General features: G+C 36.9%; 1 protein-coding gene across 4 annotated transcripts; it reads right to left on the reverse strand.

The window, feature by feature from the left end:
- Window positions 1-67: 67 nt before the first annotated feature.
- LOC133219467 (adenylate kinase 9-like) lies at window positions 68-17,102 on the reverse strand. Of its 4 annotated transcripts, none has more exons than XM_061366799.1 (12): window positions 16,907-17,102; window positions 14,569-14,787; window positions 11,590-11,803; window positions 10,467-10,668; window positions 8,685-8,831; window positions 6,854-7,074; window positions 5,495-5,691; window positions 4,908-5,077; window positions 4,119-4,217; window positions 3,931-4,037; window positions 3,286-3,396; window positions 68-413 (listed from the first exon to the last, which is right to left on the reverse strand). In XM_061366799.1, exons 1-12 carry the CDS (start codon window positions 16,928-16,930, stop codon window positions 211-213), a joined length of 1,914 nt encoding a protein of 637 aa, XP_061222783.1. In that variant the 5' UTR covers window positions 16,931-17,102; the 3' UTR covers window positions 68-210. The 4 variants fall into 4 exon arrangements, with proteins under 4 accessions (XP_061222783.1, XP_061222784.1, XP_061222786.1 ...); XM_061366801.1 differs by lacking the exon at window positions 68-413 and adding an exon at window positions 816-1,168; XM_061366800.1 differs by lacking the exon at window positions 8,685-8,831.
- Between the last annotated feature and the right edge of the window lie 968 nt (window positions 17,103-18,070).

Raw genomic sequence — 18,070 nt, forward strand, 5'->3', positions numbered from 1 at the left:
CGCCCTCTGTCCGTGGTGGCCGCGTGCCCCGCGTGAGCTGGGATGTGTAGTAAAATGTACTCGAGGCTTGGGACGAGAGGCTTTAATTGTAAGAGCTTACAGTTAAGAAGCTGCTCCTGGAAAACTTGGCTTTGCTCACCGGCCGTGTTGTAGTGCCCTTGAGTTATGAGAAGGATGTGGGGGTGTGGGGTGAGGACGCGCAAGCCCGGGCTATGCAAAGCCGGGGCCGGCATCCCTCAGGGACAGGAAGGTCTGAAGGCTGTCGTCGAGGCCGAGCGGCCGGTGCTGCGGCTCCTTGTAGGGCCCTGCCATGGCGGCCCCCAGGTAGGGCACGAGCTGACAATGCTCCACGAACTGTGCCAGCTTCCTCCGATAGGCCTGCCGCGTTGGCTCCGGGATCCGCGGGTTGTGTGCTGCGGAGAGTTAAGCGACATCTTAGTGTCCCCTCTTAACTTCATGGCATTACATTGCCCCAAATTAAAAAATACTAAGATCAAAGCTTTTGTAAACCACAAACGTACTCAGCTGCCATCAGCTTCCTGTTCTTTGGGCATAAGGGGCTGGTGATACCCCAGGCAGTGCCAGATTTAGAGGCACATATGTTGACATGGCACTGCATTGTATGGCTGGCACTGGCATGGTGCTGCCACATCCATGGCACAACTGTTCTATGATCTAAATGCTTTGCCTGTAAAAAATCCAGAGTTGACTGACAGTTTGGAGGAGCAAGGAAATGTCAAGGAACTTTACAATGAAGATACTCTTTCTTTTCTCTCGTATCTCTCTGCCCTAAGCACATTAGTACTGAGTGCCAATTCCCAGAGCATCCTTTATTATTTTAATTGACACAGATGCAAAAGGGAAGGAGTGATTTAAGACAGCCAAATCATAATCATTTTCCTGTGGATGGTATGTATATCTCATTACAAAAACTGGACAACATGAAGAACTATGCTGTAAGACACTTCATCCCCTGGCTTTAAATTGTAGGCTACTGCATTTCACAGCTTCTGAGTGATTTTTCAAGGATAGCTGTATGCAGAGCTCTGAACAGGAATCAAATTTGAAGGACACTAAATCACTCTTTTGATGTATGGTTCATTATTCTTTTTCCAGGAGTAAATCTCTGCATCTATGACTGATTACCTGTACCTTCTGTTCTTGGATACTGAAAGTAATACAGTATTGTTGTCAGAAAAGCTGCAGGAGCAACTAAACCACTGTTTCTTGTGCTTTCTAAATTTCTATTTAAATGTGAGATTAGAGAGTGACGTAAGTTGAAGGTGAGAAGTCTTACTTCAGATAGAAATAGGATATTAAAAGTTTCCAGGGGACCACAACATGAAGCACTTTGATCAAGTTTTTGATTAGGGACTGTGTGACTACTTTGAAGACACACAATAGTAAATAATGCTGTATTTGCAAAGGAGTTAAAAGTTAACTTGTTTTTCTGGATTCCTATGGTCAAACAGTCACTGTGTGAGAAGAGATTTGTATAACTTTTCTAGTGCTAGTACTGATTTAATGCAATACATGTGCAAAGCATTCCTAGTGTGGACATTGTTACGTTAGCAAAGCTGTGCTAACAATAGAATGAAAACAGCCTTTGTGGATGAAACTACAGTAGAAAAGCAGTTTGCTGGCTTCAGAACTGTACATTTATGCTGGGGCTTATCACGTGCCTGCACTGTTCAGTGGGCTTCCCTAACAAAGCTATGCCAGCAGAAATCTGTGATAGTCCAAGAACATTCTGGAGGGCTCTGGAAACTGCATGAGGAAACATGGGATGTGAAGAATTTTAGACAGATAATAAAGATTACCATTACTGCAGACCCACAGACTGGTTTGGGTTGGAAGGGACCTTAAAGCTCATCCAGTTCCAACCCTCCTGCCATGGGCAGGGACACCTTCCACTAGACCAGGTTGCTTCAAGCCCCATCCAACCTGGCCTTGAACACTGGCAGGGATGGGGCAGCCACAGCTTCTCTTGGCTAAAAGAATTATCTAAAAGAATAATTAAAAATGTAGAATACTAAAAGGCAAGGTAAAGTTCGTTCACTTAACACATTGTCAAAACTGGTAGGTTGAAGAAATGAAAGTTGTGCTTCAGAAGTCTCCAGCAGTACTGGAAGCTGACAGCTGCAAACTAGGCTGTTGAAATCCAGAAAGCTGTCACTGTTCTGGGTGATAGTGAATTATTAAAGATTATTGTCTCCAACTGCTATCTTGGACTGCAAACAAGCAAACAAACAAAATTCTTAAACCCACCACCAAATATGAACACAGGAGGCAAAGCTCAAATGATTTCCGTCACTGGAGCAGTCCTAACCTCTGCTAGCCCCATGAGGTGTTTGTCGTTATTTTGTGGGTTGAGTATAAAACATTTGATTTTAGTTTTTGACTCCCTATCTTTGATATGGAAAAGTAAGGTCAATTGGACTGTTGATTAACTAATAAAGAAGTTAAAAATAATCAACATAATGGTAGTCTGAATCACATTAGAATTCACATATTCCCAGATAATTTCACAAAGAAGCAGACTGATAAATACCTTTTTTTTTTTGTGCTAAAACTTAAAAATCTAATTAAACCTGCAAGAATATCAATTTTTTTTATACTGTGTTAACTTGGTGTTTCCATGGAAAAGAGGCTTTTTTGAAAACAGGTGTTCTACATGCACTTAGGCTTTCAGTACTATTAGACCTTCCATTTACATATGTAGCTGATGCGTTGTTGTTGATGTATGATCAGAAAGTTTTCTTCAAGTTATCTGCAAGGCAAGGCTTGTTAATAAGTTTTATTTGACCACCTGATACAGCTGAAGAAAGGCAAGCATTGAGGCACCTGAACCGTTCCTCAGACAATATTTCAGCTGCTTTTTATTACAGTAATTTTAGTCAGTTTTAAATACAGGTTGTCTGTGACTAGTTCAAAATGTAGTACCATCCAGATTATAACATTTTACTTTCTGTTTAAAAACTCCAAAAAATGCATGTTAGAATTGTTTTTAAGGTCTCCAAGGTGTTGGTGATAAAATGTCATTAAGTCGCATGATTTGTGAGAGATCACTTACCTATCTACTTATCCTACTAACCTTCCTTATCTCTAAGTTCACATCTCCAAGAAACTTGGCATTTTGTACTTAAATCAGTATATAAAAGTATGTTCTCAAGTTGCACATAAGAAAACTACACAAATTGATTATCTGTGTTGCATCAGATGATTTACATTTATATAATTCATTATTTTTAATAGCATATTATTTATACTCCGTTTATACTCTACCTTTTAAATGGCAGGCGACAAACAGCAGAGCAGTTTTTTTTACACTTAGGAACGGAAACTTTGGCTTTAAGCAGCCTACTTCATTAAGAGCTTTTATTAGAGAAGTTGCTACTCCCTAAAGAAAGAAAACAGTTATAGAAGACTATTACAGAAATATTAAAGCCTGATCCTGTTGTCATTCAAATCTAATACTACAGGATGATATCTAAGTTGTGAATTGTAGAAGAAATAGTATACAATACAGAGGGAAGTGAATATAAATGATTTTTTCTTTCATGCTCATGGCTCAAAATGTAACCCACTATGCTTAAATGATTCCAGATAGACTTGTGTCTATCCTGGTTTTAAAAATCAAAGCAAAATGTAATCTTACAATATATGAAAAACAACAGAGTCAGAAAATCCATTGTATGATACTGCAGTTTGTTGTTCCCCTCTGATGGTCTTACTCGCATTTTTTCCATTAAAGCTACAAATACATATTATTATAAAGCTTTAAAAAAATCCTCTCAATAGTAAATACACATTTTTCAATTTAATCATCCCATAATAAATGTAAGACTTAAATTGCATTAAAAATGAAATAAACTGGGTGGGATATACGATACATTGCAAAATTCTCTTTTAAAATAGAAAAGCAGAAACTGGCCTGTTCAAGGTATCCAGGCAAAGGAAGTGCAGTGAGTAGTAGTGGCTCCTTTACTGGAGGGCGTTTAAGTGGAAGCTTCAGATTCCAGTACTTCTCTGGTAACCTAAAGAGATAAAAAATAAGCACTTTTCAGATGTGTAAACAGAGACATGATTAAAAATTGAAATGCAGATAGTATATTCACCTCATAAACTTAAGAAGTTTTTCTTCACTTTCAAAAACATATATCTTCTCTTTATATTTTGCTGAGTACTCAATGTTGCCAGGCACCAAAGCTTCGTATCTGAGGGGACGGAGAAAGAAAGAGTATTAATTCACAGGAAATGTAAAACATCATTTGTGCGATGTAAATTCAAGAGGTACTGGGAGCCTTTGGTAATTTAGCAAATACAGGAACTGCAAAAAAATAGCAACTGGATCATCCAAGTTTCCATCACATGATTGATGCTTACAAGGCTCAAAATCTGAGAGCCTCTGCCTCAAAATCTGCTTATTATGGGGCTTTTATTGTGTTTCTTTAGAGCTCTTCTAGTAAAAATGACAATCGTAGTTCTTCAGGAGATTTAAGAAGGGACAGCATAGAATTGGCTTACACTTCTACCTTGATGAGAAATTCCTGCACACTGAGGAAATCGGTGGTGGAACTTTTTTAATCTCTTATGAAAATCATAATAGGTAGTTTTGCATCTACAGGGTTTTTCTGAGGTTTGTCTGAACTTTTGAAGGCTTATGATACAGAAAACAAACTATACCAAAGCAGTCTTCATCACAAAAACCAGTAAGGCAACACAGATCCTTGTAGAACTTGTAGCTGTATGAGTTTCAGAAGGTGATTCTACATTAATATCCAAAGCCACAGGCACAATATAGAGAATAGTAATTGCTTTTCCTATCCAGACCCTGAACACTATTGATTTTTTTTTCTCATTAATGTGTTAATGTAATTCAGATTATGAAAACTACAGTGAGGTACCTCTGTTTTCCGTCCAGGTAAGTGACTGGACAGCATCCGTGCATTTGAGCGCTTACAGGGAATGAGGCCGTCACTTCTGCTGGCGTCAGTTTCTTTGGTAGCATATCTGAGGGTGGGAGAGGGTGAGGTGCAAGTGGTGACACATAAACCTCTGGTCTGCTCAAGAATTTCTGTAGAAAAAGGAATGAAATGGTTTTATAATGAAAAAATCACTGTTAAGACTGTTAAGTCAAAACTCCAGAGGACTGGCTCACACAATTTAGGTACTTGTTTCTTATATAGCAGCTCTCTTAGTGTGCTGGCACTGCTGCTGCTTCTTTCAGGTAAGTAATTTCTTTCCCAATCCACTCCGTTGAACTCATTACTATCCACCCACTATCCACTGCTGTTATTAGCCACTCTCTACCCCCAGTCTCTCCAAAACAGATGGAGAAAGGAGGGAATGATTGCTTTAAAATGAATGTTTGGCATATGATAATTTTAAGAGGAGCTTTGGTTTGAATGGGCTCTCTGCTGCAATCAAAGAATCTAGGCAACAATGTTCTCTTTACCCATAATCCCCTCCTGAGCTGCTTTTTAACACTTACATCCAGTTCTCCCTGTGAAGCCATTTTGTAATAGTGTCCTTGAAATTCTGCAGCAAACTGCAGTGATGATGTTACAGAGCAGTCGACCAGTTCGCCCTTTTCTGCAAGGCTTACGGGACAGTACTGTCCAAACTCCCCCAGCCGATGCTGCAGCTCTTCGGGAGTGATACATAAGCCAGCAATGCTGGCTGCTTTGCCTGGTAATATAAACAATGTTTTATTAATGAAAGACATAGAAACATCAAACATTTTTTATTCAGAAGTGTTACAGTTTGGAAGATACTGCCATTCATCATGTGAAAATGATATGAAATAATGAGAATTAAACCAGCAATTTTTATAGATTGATATTAAAATGAAGTTGCAACCCATTTTACCAATTAATAACATTTTTCTAGCACTTATTAGTAATGTGGGATACTCTGTATGCTTAAATTACACTGTTTTCCCTGTCACAGTTTTATTTATTATTGATTGTTTTACTTGTTTCTGATTGTTTTCTTACAATGGGGCACATTGTTAAGGAACATTTCAGCTATTATTTTATTCCTTTATATTGGTGAAAAAGTGTACAAGGTGTGCTAAAAGCCTCCCCTTTACTCATCCATGTCTTGCAAGTGCTACAGTCTATCCGGATGATATATATTCAAAATCTTGAATAAAATGTCATATAAAAACCAAACTATTTTAAAATTATGTTTCTCAAGCTTGATGTGGAAAAGTGGGTTGGTTGTTTTTTTTTTTGCTTATGACTTTTAAGAAGGTTGCAGCTACAGAGCTGTAAAAGTTAAAACTAGAAGGTAAATATAAGACAAGGAAGGTTTTTTTGCCCTTCAGAGGCACAGGTATGTTTAAACCTAACCAATGCTGACACATAAAATTCAAGTGGAAAGTGTCATTTTAGACCAAAGTGGTTTTCCACAGCACAGAATTTAACTTGGATGGAATATTTAACCTTAATTCCAGACTTATTATAACATTTTCTCCTTCCTTCCATCTTCCTCCACTGACACTTAAGTAAAGCTGCAAGTTATAGTCCCCCTTGTATACTTTGAGGTATCCTTTGTGATTTGTCACTGAATGTTGAGGAACCTACAATGGACCATGAGACATCTTTCACCTATATTCTGTTATCCCATTCTTTGGAGAGTGACCTCAGACTGTCCTGTAGTTGGTTTTGCCTTTTTTCAAAAAGAGATCTCTTCAAGATCTTTGCAGATGAGATCAGAGAATTTGAGGCTATGTATGTGCTCAAGAATTAGCTTCGTCCAAAGCAAGTTGAAGTTGAAATGCACTCATTACATTGCAACTTCTTAAAGAAACATATACTACTCTGAGAAACGTTGTTTTTTCTTTTACCTTCTCTTATTCTTTCCAGGTATATCTGTATTTCTTTAACAACCACTTGAACTTCTTGCAGTACTTTGTTCCAGACCCACCACTTGCTCCGGAAAGCATCAATCACACACCAGTTCTGATGCTCCTTCGTATAGTAAGTCCTGATTGCATTAATGTGCTGTTCATAGCAGCATTTTTTAATAGCTAGAATCTGTGAGCTGTCATGTTCAGGGTAGGGAGGCCTGAAGACAATGAAAAATAACACTGATTGAAGTATGAATGTTAGGTAACTGAATTTCACGTGCAAATTCTAGAGTTCACTTTAAGTCCTATTTACAAAATTCTGCTTATTTGACAGTGTAGAAGGTATTTGAGAAATACAAATTTCTCATTGAGAATGCTACCATTTACACTTCTGATCAGACAGCTGTGTTCAGAAACAAAGAACAAAACTTTTGCCATTTAAGTCCCAGATACAAATAAATAATTCCATAAAGGATTTGGACTGTATCAGCACATATTAACTGACACACATTACTAATACACCATTAAATGGTATCCTAGACAAAATGCTGTGTGACTTTTTAAATGGAAGTCAACTGTTAATGAAAAACAGGATGGGTTTTGAGCTGTGCCATTGTTTGAAATCAAGAATTAGCCACAGTCCTTGGATATATTTTGAAAATTGTCTGTCATATTTACATATACTAAAATTAAAATAATCCATCTGACCACTAAAAAATATTATGCAAGACCAGGAGAGAAATTTTTACTAGGACAATGGAGCATTTGCTGTTCTGGTTCTTAATTTAAATAATGCCAAAAAAAAAAAACAACAAAAAAACAAACCCACCAAAAAAAAAAACAAACGCTTCTGTTTTAATAGGGTTAATTTCGCTGTAATTTGTACCTTTGAGAAGTATCTGATAGTGCACATTTGATTTGTATTTAAGCCAATGAAATGTAATTAGTTTGGGATTTAAAATGAAAAGTTTGAAGTAAATACTTTTAAAAAGACAGCATTAATTTAATTTTTTTGCAGTGGAAATAGTCTTTAGGCTTTCAGTAAACACTTAAGCATTGTACTGATTATTTGATAAAAAGAAAGAGGCAAAATGAAGGAGACATGCAATAATGCTCTTAAGTTATCTGGAACTTCTTAGAAACACTTCCTCTAATGAGAACCAGGTTCTCACACAATTTAATTTTAAGGTGAATATTCTGTTCTTATTAGTTCTCTGTCCATTTATAAACTACTTACTACTCTTCTTCAAAAACAACCAACAGCTCTTTTAACCATAATGTTTTTATCTCATTAGAAAAACAAAGAAGGGACTGAGTTGAATGGAAAGGTTTTGATGAGTAACTCACGAATTGTATACATTATTCAAATATATACTATTTTCATCTTTCAAAAAGAAATTAAGACTGAAAAGAGAGCTTATTAGATGAAGTGTCAATTTCCCTTATGATGGTAATAATTGAATTGACGAATAATAAACTTCAGCAGCAGAGTGAACTAGTTAACATTTCTGATGTATGGTTTCATTAAAATCGATTTAACTAAGCAGTGGGTGCACAGCATTGCGCATCTGTGACCTCAGTTATACCATCAGCATATCTGGACAAAGCATGCCACAAATTCCTTATGTCTTCGTTTCTGGTCTATGGAAATCAGTGTGTTAAAATGCAGAGAGACTGGTGCCCATATCTGCCATATATGGAGTTTGGAGACAGCTGGGTTACGCACCAGTTTAGGTACAGCCTCTCTGGGTATAGCACTTGGGGCACATAAACAGAGAAATTACAATATTGTGGGGGTAAAAATATTGATATCATGGAGCATCACTACCTATTCATGCTTTCCTTATCCAACAGTGCTCTTCTGAGCACTTCCTTTGTATCCATTTCTAACTCAAAGATCTTCATTGGAATGATCCTAGCTGATTCCAACAGGTTTACTTGGTTTGTTGTTACAGGGTAGTCATCAATTACAACTCTGCATACAAACAGAAACAGAAAGACAGATTTCCTATGAAGTCAGTATCTAATTAACCATTAAGACTGTATATTCCTAGCACATTCTCAATCAAGACAGAAGTCTACAGCCATGCCATGAAGTTTCTGTTTCCTTGACTTGACAGACAAGTCTTCACTCCTTAGAATTTACAGTCAAAAACAAAAAATAAAAAATAAAAAAGATCAAGTAGCTAGAATAAGAAATAGTAAAGAAAATACACAAAGGGCAAAAAGTATAGGAATGTAAGTGGATGGCTCTGACTTATAAAAATGACAGACTTCAAAATTCTGACACATCAGTCTTTCAGAAACATAATTTTAAGTGTAAAAATCTACATATGGATTGCAAGGAATACTTTTTAAAGTAGAAGTAAAATGATATACAGTACTTGAAGAGTCTTTTTAATCATACATGGACCTGTTGGAAAAAGTCCAGAGGAGGGCCACGAGAATGATCAGGGGACTGGAGCACCTCCCATATGAAGATCGGCTGAGAAAGTTGGGGCTGTTCAGCCTGGAGAAGAGAAGGCTGCGTGGAGACCTCATAGCAGCCTTCCAGTATCTGAAGGGGGCCTATAGGGATGCTGGGGAGGGACTCTTCATTAGGGACTGTAGTGATAGGACAAGGGGTAATGGGTTAAAACTTAGACAGGGGAAGTTTAGATTGGATATAAGGAGGAAATTCTTTCCTGTTAGGGTGGTGAGGCACTGGAATGGGCTGTCCAGGGAGGTTGTGAATGCTCCATCCCTGGCAGTGTTCAAGGCCAGGTTGGATGAGGCCTTGGGTAATATGGTTTAGAGTGAGGTGTCCCTGCCATTGGCAGGGGGGTTGGAACTTGATGATCTTAAGGTCCTTTTCAACCTAACTATTCTATGATTCTATATTGAAGAAGAAATGCTTTTCACTTATTAGACAATACCGGGACAAAATATATTGAAACAATATTCCGGTGTTTTAACATGAAAGGAGTGTTGAAAGAATTCTGCTCCCAAGCTCAAATACTTTTCAGAGATTATTCCAGAATTGCCTTTTCCTATAAACAATTCTCCTTTTTGGATAGAGGAATTGAATGTCATAAAATAATGATCCTGAAGCTTTTTAAGTCTACCCGGTATGGAAGATGTTTTAGTGGTGGAGAAAGAGCCTAGGAAATCAGGATCACACAGGAATGAAGTGGAACGACTTGCTGGTTTCAGTTTCTCCTTAATAACTTCAGTTGTAACAAAACCAGAAAAAACAATGAGTACTGAACCAGTTTGCGTGTCCAGAGTGAATCAGATGCCTGAGTTGGGACTGGAGCTGGTTTAAGAGAGATAAAATGGTAGTTTTCAAAGGATAATAGAAGTAGTGGTTTATTGCCTAAGAAGGGTAACTTCCATCGAGCATATTATTTGGATTTACTGGAATATACTTGAAAACTGCAGAAAATTATGCTTCAGTCTGATTTCCCAGAGTAACGCAAAGAAGATAATTTTGTATGGATTATTTTGTTAATGCATAAACCACTGATGTGTCTCAGTGAAATTGTTCTAGTGATAACACGTGAATCACTGCCTTTGAAGAGACAGGCATGTCTTGTGAAAAAACCCCCCGAAATGCAAACAAGACTCTTACCCAGTGGTATTACACACATGGTTCATCAGAGCCACATCTAGAGCCTGGATGGCCAGTGCATCAGGTACAGTCAGTCCTTTCTGAAGGTGCTGCTTTAACATAAGTGCCAGCTGACTCTCAGGCTGATTGTTTAACACAAGCCGCATGGCATCTCCTATACTCAGACGCAGTAACCCATACATACTTGCAAATTTCTTGGCAACTGGAAAACATTTTTATTTCAACACACAACTTTTATGTAAGCAACATCACAACTTAATTTTGCTAAAATATGTCCTTAGTCTTAGAAGTTAACTGCTCAGCTCATTCCGTGGGTTATTGCCAATGCAGAATCTTGGTGAGTGGGCACCCTCAAGGGCCCAAACCTTTGCATGGACATGTGCAGAACATGTCCAATGCACTAACAGCATTCAATTCAGCACTTCAATTGCAATTGAACTGCAATTCAACAACTTCAGCAGCAGTAGTCAGTATTACAAACGATTTTAGAAAATGCCCCTTTTATAAAACAGCCTAGCAATAAGATCAGTTTCCCAGGAAATATGGTTAAAATTTCCTCCCTAATCTGGGATAATTTGAACCCATCTCTTCTTTTTCTAATATCTTATTCTAACCATTAAGCTATGGTGTAAGCTGAATTTTCAGCTTCCCCCGTTAAAGGCAGAGACCTGTGGGTTGAAAGAATCACGGAGAAAGAAGGAGAGGGGAGAAAGAAAATCTACAAGTTTGGAAACAGACTGGGGAAGGTGAGATTTGGGTTTGGGTTCTGGTCCTATATTATAGGACCAGAATATCTAGAATATGAATATTTCTTCATTTTACATTAGAGCATATTGACAGAAGGAAATAAAAAACAATTAGAAAATAACCACAGTATGCACAGATAGTGTAAGTCCACATTTCTTACGTGCTAGTCCACGTCACTAACTTCTTAAAAAGCTGGAACAAAATTCAGATGGACAATGCGTAAGCGTCTGATTGTCACGACACTAAAAGAATCTATGCCCAGCAAGAAAAGCAGGAAGACCAACAATATTAATGGTTTATGATTTTTTTAATAGCAGTAATGACAGATACATAGTTATTAGATAAGGTTTTGTTCTATAGATAATACTTGCCCTACCTGTAGTCTTTCCAGATTTTGGAGGTCCCACAATTGCAATCTTAACTGGCACAGTTGGTTTAGGTTTTGGCTGACAAATATATTTGATGGGATTTTTCATAAATGTTTCTCTATTTTCTTTGCTTGAAAAGAAATAAATATATTGTCGATGGATTACAGGAAAGACACTGTTTCCATAGCTTTGTGGTGGCTTCATTACATCTCCTTCACTTAGCTGTAGAATATACAAAACGGAAGCAGTTGATTAGGTTTGATATAAGGCCTACTCTCCTTCTGTCCTACAGAAGTGGCTTTATAAGCAGGTAGAGGAGTATCAAATGTATGAAACAAACCATTAAAGCGTTCTGAAATTCATACATATAGGCATAATATTTTGTCTGAGCCTGAGGAACTTCTGTACATACGCAATTCTTATACCAAAAGATAAAGTGAATATTGGAGACACAAAGAATATTCACTGTTTCCAGTAGGTGGTACCATAGCACTTTCTGTCCATCAAGAGAGTGTAGTCAGAGAGATATTAATACCTTTTTAATTTTCAAAGAATAATTTTATTTCTCTATGAATTATGAATTACTTATCAGCTTGACAGGATACCATACACTGAGAATATTGTATTCAGCAGAACTCGTATACAAATGACGAAAACAGAAAAGAATATACTTACTTAGAATACTTACATTGTGGTGAAGTGTAAAACTACAACAAGGCCAGCCAAAAAAACTTCCGGTAGAATACATACACTACTGATGAAATCTTTCCAAACACATCAGACAGCCCATTAGAAAGTCTGTAGTGTTGATGGATCATTGAACTCTGAGAGGAGCACTAATGGCAGGAATGGTCATTGCAGAACGCAATGCATTCCTTCCATCATGGTTCATGATGAAAAAACTTAGAGGTGTCCCTATTGCAGCCCTTCTTGGAGGAACCAGCTTAAAGTGTCAATAAAAGATGTTTTAGAACAAATTGTTGACACCTGTGGAAAATATTGCCCAGACCAGATGTCATTCACCTTACAGTTCCAAAGGGACTCAAAAGTGAAATTGTTACAGACTGCTGAGTAACCTATTGCATACGTTAGCCTGCCTTCCACAAAAAAGGAAAGCAGAGAAAGGGATTGTTTCTTGAAAAGGCCTCCAGGATAGATCCTGGGAAACAGTCCAGTAAATCTGGCCCTGTATTGAGCAAATTGAAACACATTAAGAGTTAAAAAAACCCCAGTAGTTACAGGCATACATAGGAAATAACGGGGAAGAGCCAACTCAAGCGTCTTGTAAAGGGAAATCATACCTCACAAATCTACTAGTATACTTTGAAGGAGTCAGTAAATATAGATAAGTTGATTTGGTTGTTACAGTAACAGATGGGACTGTTCTACTGTGTGGCATTACCTTGCCAGACTCTTCACTGATTCTTAGGTTCCTGTTCCTGCACCAATTCATTTCAGGGTGTTTGCCCTCAATTTATAAGATGTCGGAAGTCTGTTCTACTGTGTATCTGCCCCATTCCTCCCTCAGGTCATAATTTTTATTCTCTGCTTATCTAATCAGTTGCATAACTCCTTTCCTCCACCCTAAATTTAGTCTAACAGTAATTGGCATGTACTCTATCCGTCTCTGCAGAAAAAAAAGTCCGGTCTGTACTCAATTTCATAATTTCTACTATATCTTAAAATACTCTCAAAATGATCCTATTTTCCTTTCATTATTGCCAGCATATATATTTCCACTGTTAGCACACCACTGATTTTATCTACTAGATTTCAGTGACGTCTTTCTTCTAACTGAATTGTACTTTCTGGTTGGTAAAAAACACTATACAGCATGAATGAATGGAGAAATGGAATGACAAAAATGTAGTGAAATCTTAAGAGAACAAAGTGCAAAGTCTAGCATGCAGGGATAAATAAGAATTAAACATACAAGCTAGGGTTCAGTAATTGGAAATGACAGAAGGGGTATCTGACTCTATCAGTATGTCTCTAGATTATTAGATGCCAGTTTGATGCAGCCATGGAAAAGGCAATTCTTATCCTAAAATACTGTAAGAATTTTGATTCTATAAAGCTGTAATAAGAGTTGATCTGTATACAGTTCTGATTGCCAAGGTTAAAGAAAAATAAATGTGATCTGGAACAGGTGAAGACCCAACATGAAGACTATAAAAAATTGAATTAAAGTTACTTGATTAAGTAGTGTAGTAAAATGAAGGCCAAAGTATGTTTCTTTCAGGAATTTCCTGTTTTCTGTATCTCATTCAGTAAGGTTTTTTAAATCAGTTCTCCTTTTTATTTCTCATTTATTCACAATCCAACCTGTTTTTTTTTTCTAGCATTGAAACAAAAAATATACTTGCCAACATTTCACTTGGTACCTATAAAACTGTATCAGCCCACTTTTGGGGACAGACATGAGTACTTTCTGACCTTGACTTTTCAGATCTCAGTAAAATACTATGGAATTAGATTTCTTGCTCTTCAAATTTGTAAATTTTAACAATGAATAATTATTTCTGATGGATTATATATATTTAATGTTTGTTGGCTTACTTTTTTGCCACTGCTAGGGTAGTGGCCACCTGTGTGAGTTCTTACAAATTCAAATTCCAAATCCTTTCAGTGTGTTTTCATTGCTTCTGGAAGGCTTTAAGACCTTCTCTGTTTTCCAGTGTTTTGTGTATCATTAAGAATTAGACATTTCTTTCTGATTCAGTGCCACCTTTAATTGTGTCACCAATGCTAATCTAACAGATTTTACTAAGTGCCTAGCTGCAACACTGAAAAGACTAACAACTTTTATTATCAGTACTTGCTGTATTTTGTGTATACTAAGTGGTGTAATTTTGATTCAGTAATGTAGTTTTTATGGCATATTTCTGCTATTCATTGCCATGATATGGCAATATTTTTTTAATGTGAAATTTATTTTTAAAAGTATTATTTCTTGAAAGTATTCTTCAGCTATATAAGAACATTACCTTGACTGGATCCCACTGACCAAAAGAACTTGGAAATTTATATGAGAATGCTAGCATCTTCTGTGCAAGTGGAAAACTTATTGGGTAGCATTTCTCAAAAATGCTTCCACGATTTTCCATTAGAGAATTCAGCTTGCTGTATATTTGGTAGTGTACGATGCGAGGCTTCCGTCCTCCATTGATCTCAATTAGTGGTATTAACCATTTTTCAAGTTCCTCCTGGTTAATGAAAAAGAAATTAAATATTAGAATTATAAAAAATCAGATTTTTAATAATGGCTGACAGCAGCCTTTTCTGTGAACTCTCAGTGGTTTCTTGAGCATGTTCTTAGTCACTGTAAATCAGCAAAATTTGATTTGAAATAGGAATTGGTTTTCCTGCACACTGAAGTTTAAATTAGCCAGCTTATATGAAGCATCACACTATTAATAATAAAAAAATAAAGCAAAACAACAAAAAAGGAGACAGTCTGACTGTGAACCTTAAGGAATCTCCTATGATAAAGCTAAAGCTTGAAAAATATATTTTATTAAAACAAAAAAATCACATATAGCTCTTTCCCTACTCCCAACGATTTATAATGGCTTACTTAGTTACTCTATACAAATATTGCTGCTCTCTGGTAACTTATTCCTCAGCTTATTCAACTAAAACATAAAACAAATCCATTTTCCACAGAGTTTTTTCTAGGAGCCTAATACTGTTAGGAGTGTTAATGTTTTTCAATATCATCATTTAGTTTTCCATAAAATACCAAGATTCCACAATGTCAAAGAGGATCAACAATTAAAGAACCAGAGAACAGTAAAGAAGTCTTGAGTAATGAATCAGAAATACTTACTAACTATACTTAAAAGTTATCTAAAGTTTTTTATAAAGGCATATATGTTCTTGGAATTAAAAAATGATGAGAAAAATCTTGAATAAACTGTAACTAGGGGATACTAGTAGTATCTAGTCCCAGCTCCCAATATGTAATTCTAGTATATGATATTACTTCTGTGTAATTCCTCAACTTACACATATCTATATGTGTAATATCCACAGTCTTGGATATTTCCACTTACTGTCATAAGCAGAACTCAATGTAATAACGAATCCTAAAACACTATTCACCTCTTGTTGCTGAGATGTATGTACTTTTTGAAAGAAACAAAATTTGCTGGCTCTCTTAATTGCCTGTTCCTTTTCTGATCAAATTTTTCATCAGTTTACAAGCACAACAAATCATATGCTCCCAAATAACATGGAGGAAAAGTGCTCCAGGAACTATGGTATTCCACTAGCTTGAACCTGAAACATTGTATTGTTCATGTAAGGAGCTACGGCCATCCCTGTGTCTTCTTGCTTATTGCCTCTTATGGGCCTTACCCTAAATTCTTTCCAATTCTATTTAGCATTTATTCAGAACCCCTACTTTTTTGTGTGTGTGTGATTATTATAGGAATGCATGATTATATGCATTGAATAGTTTAATACGATTTTGACACTTTACAGTCACTTTTGAAAGTTGAATGTACTTTCAATTCACCTTCTTCCAAAACTAATGGAAAGGTGAACCTCTGAGCACGAAACATTGATCTCTTCCATACAGCTTATGCTTCCTTGTAGTACAAAGAGTGTTAGGAGTTATTCTTGATTCATCTGATATTTAATTCATTAACTATTAAAGCGAACCTTCAATCAGTCATACTTGGGGTGTTGGTAAAGGCTGAATTCACTTTGCAAATCTTGCATCTATGTCTTGGCTGTCTAATGCTGTAAACTTGCTGTCAGTGGATAGAGTTTCTTCTAAGTGATGGTTAGTTTCCTCCTGAAGCAAGATACTTTGTATATAGTAAATAAATGGCACTTCTCTACTTACTGGCTTAGATATGGGCATTAACATTGCAGATACCTAAAGTTAGATGAGGTTACCTCACCACTGGTAATTGCATTGATTTCAGGAAAATTATGTTACTAAGAACTGTATGAAAATCAGAGTTGTCTAATAAGAATTTTGCCTTAAGAATTATTTTGAAGTACTGTTCACATATTTATAACTCTAGCGTGGTCGCCTGCATCAACTGACCTGTCAAAAAGGAAATAAGGACCTTAAGACTGGGTAGGTCTACTGAAAAGTTCCCTTTGTTTCTTTCCCCACAATATTAGTTTCATAAATTGTGTACTTTTTAAAGTAAATACCTTCTCACTACAGACTTAACCTTGCTCACATATTTAGATCATGAGTACAGCAGCACGATTGTTTAAGCACTATAACTTTTAACTCTGACAAGTAAAACTGAATATTCTTTTATTATGCATATAATTAAAAAAAATAAGCAGTGGAATAGGTACCTGTACACCTTGTAAACCATCCATGTCTGAATAAAACTTTTCTGTAATTTCATTTTGTATGCGGTCAACAACATCAATCTCCTGTTCTTCTTCAGCCTCTTCTTCTTCTTCTAAAAACTCTCCTTCAAGTATAGCTTCAGTATCTTCAGTTTCCTCTGTGGCTTCGTAATGCTCCTTATTTGCTAAAGCCTAAAAAGGTAAAATATTTTGTTGTTTTATGTCTATGATACAGATCTTTTGAATAAATATAGGGTATTGTGTCTTTCTACTTAGGAAAATCACTAATTCAACGAAACCTCATTTTGGGGTATCTTTATCATAAACAAAAATCTAGTAAATTCTACAAGAAAATACAGACGTATTGCATTCTGCATAGAGTGAAGCACTGTACCAGTTCCAAGAGTGCTTAAAAAACTGAAGTGGTATACTTCAGTTTTGAGAAAAGGAGTATTTTTTTCATATATGCTTTTGTAATTTGTCAGGGCTTTGTTAGAAACAAGCATGATAGCTGAAAGCGCAGTTGACAGAATTCCATGAGCAGTCAAGTAGTACATTAATGCATTTATAAATATACCATGTCATTGAGTATGGGCAGAAGTCCTAGTACAGTCCTATTCTGGATTAAGCATTGATTTGACAGAGTACTTAAAACAGATGCCTAATTGCAATTAGTGGCACTACTGTTGTTCAACCCTGCTTTAACCCCAGCTGGCAACTAAACCCCACACAGCCATTCACTCACTCGCCCTCTGGTTGGGTAAGGGAGAGAATCAGAAGAATAAAAGTGAGAAAACCTTTGGGCTGAGGTAAAGACACTTTCATAAGTAAAGCAAAAGACACATGAGAAGCGAAGCAAAGCAAAACAAGCAATTCATTCACTCCTTCCCATGGGCAGGCAGGTGCCCAGCCATCTCCAGGACAGCAGGGCTCTGTCACGTGAAACGGTTACTTAAGAAGAAAAATGCCACCGCTCTGAATGTCCCCCCCTTCCTTCTTCTTCCCCCAGCTTTATACACTGAGAATGATGTCATATGGTATGGAATATCCTTTTGGTTAGTTGGGGTCACCTCTTCTGGCTGTGCCCCCTTACAACTCCTTGTGCACCCCCAGCCTGCTTGCTGGTGGGGTGGTGTGAGGAGCAGAAAAGGCCTTGGCTCTGTGGAA

Source organism: Neopsephotus bourkii, unplaced genomic scaffold (genome assembly GCF_033783945.1).
Source record: "Neopsephotus bourkii isolate Nb327-2 ecotype Australia unplaced genomic scaffold, CSIRO-AGI_Nbou_v1 NB_1358, whole genome shotgun sequence".
NCBI classification, from domain to species: domain Eukaryota; kingdom Metazoa; phylum Chordata; class Aves; order Psittaciformes; family Psittacidae; genus Neopsephotus; species Neopsephotus bourkii.

Coding starts and splice junctions, on each gene's coding strand:
- LOC133219467 (XM_061366799.1), bottom strand. CDS start 16,930: ATGGATGGTTTACAAGGTGTACAG. Junction 7,075..8,684: donor GATAAGGAAAGCATGAATAG/GTAGTGATGCTC, acceptor CATTGTCTTCAG/GCCTCCCTACCCTGAACATG. Junction 4,218..4,907: donor TACCTGGACGGAAAACAGAG/GTACCTCACTGT, acceptor CCGTCCCCTCAG/ATACGAAGCTTTGGTGCCTG.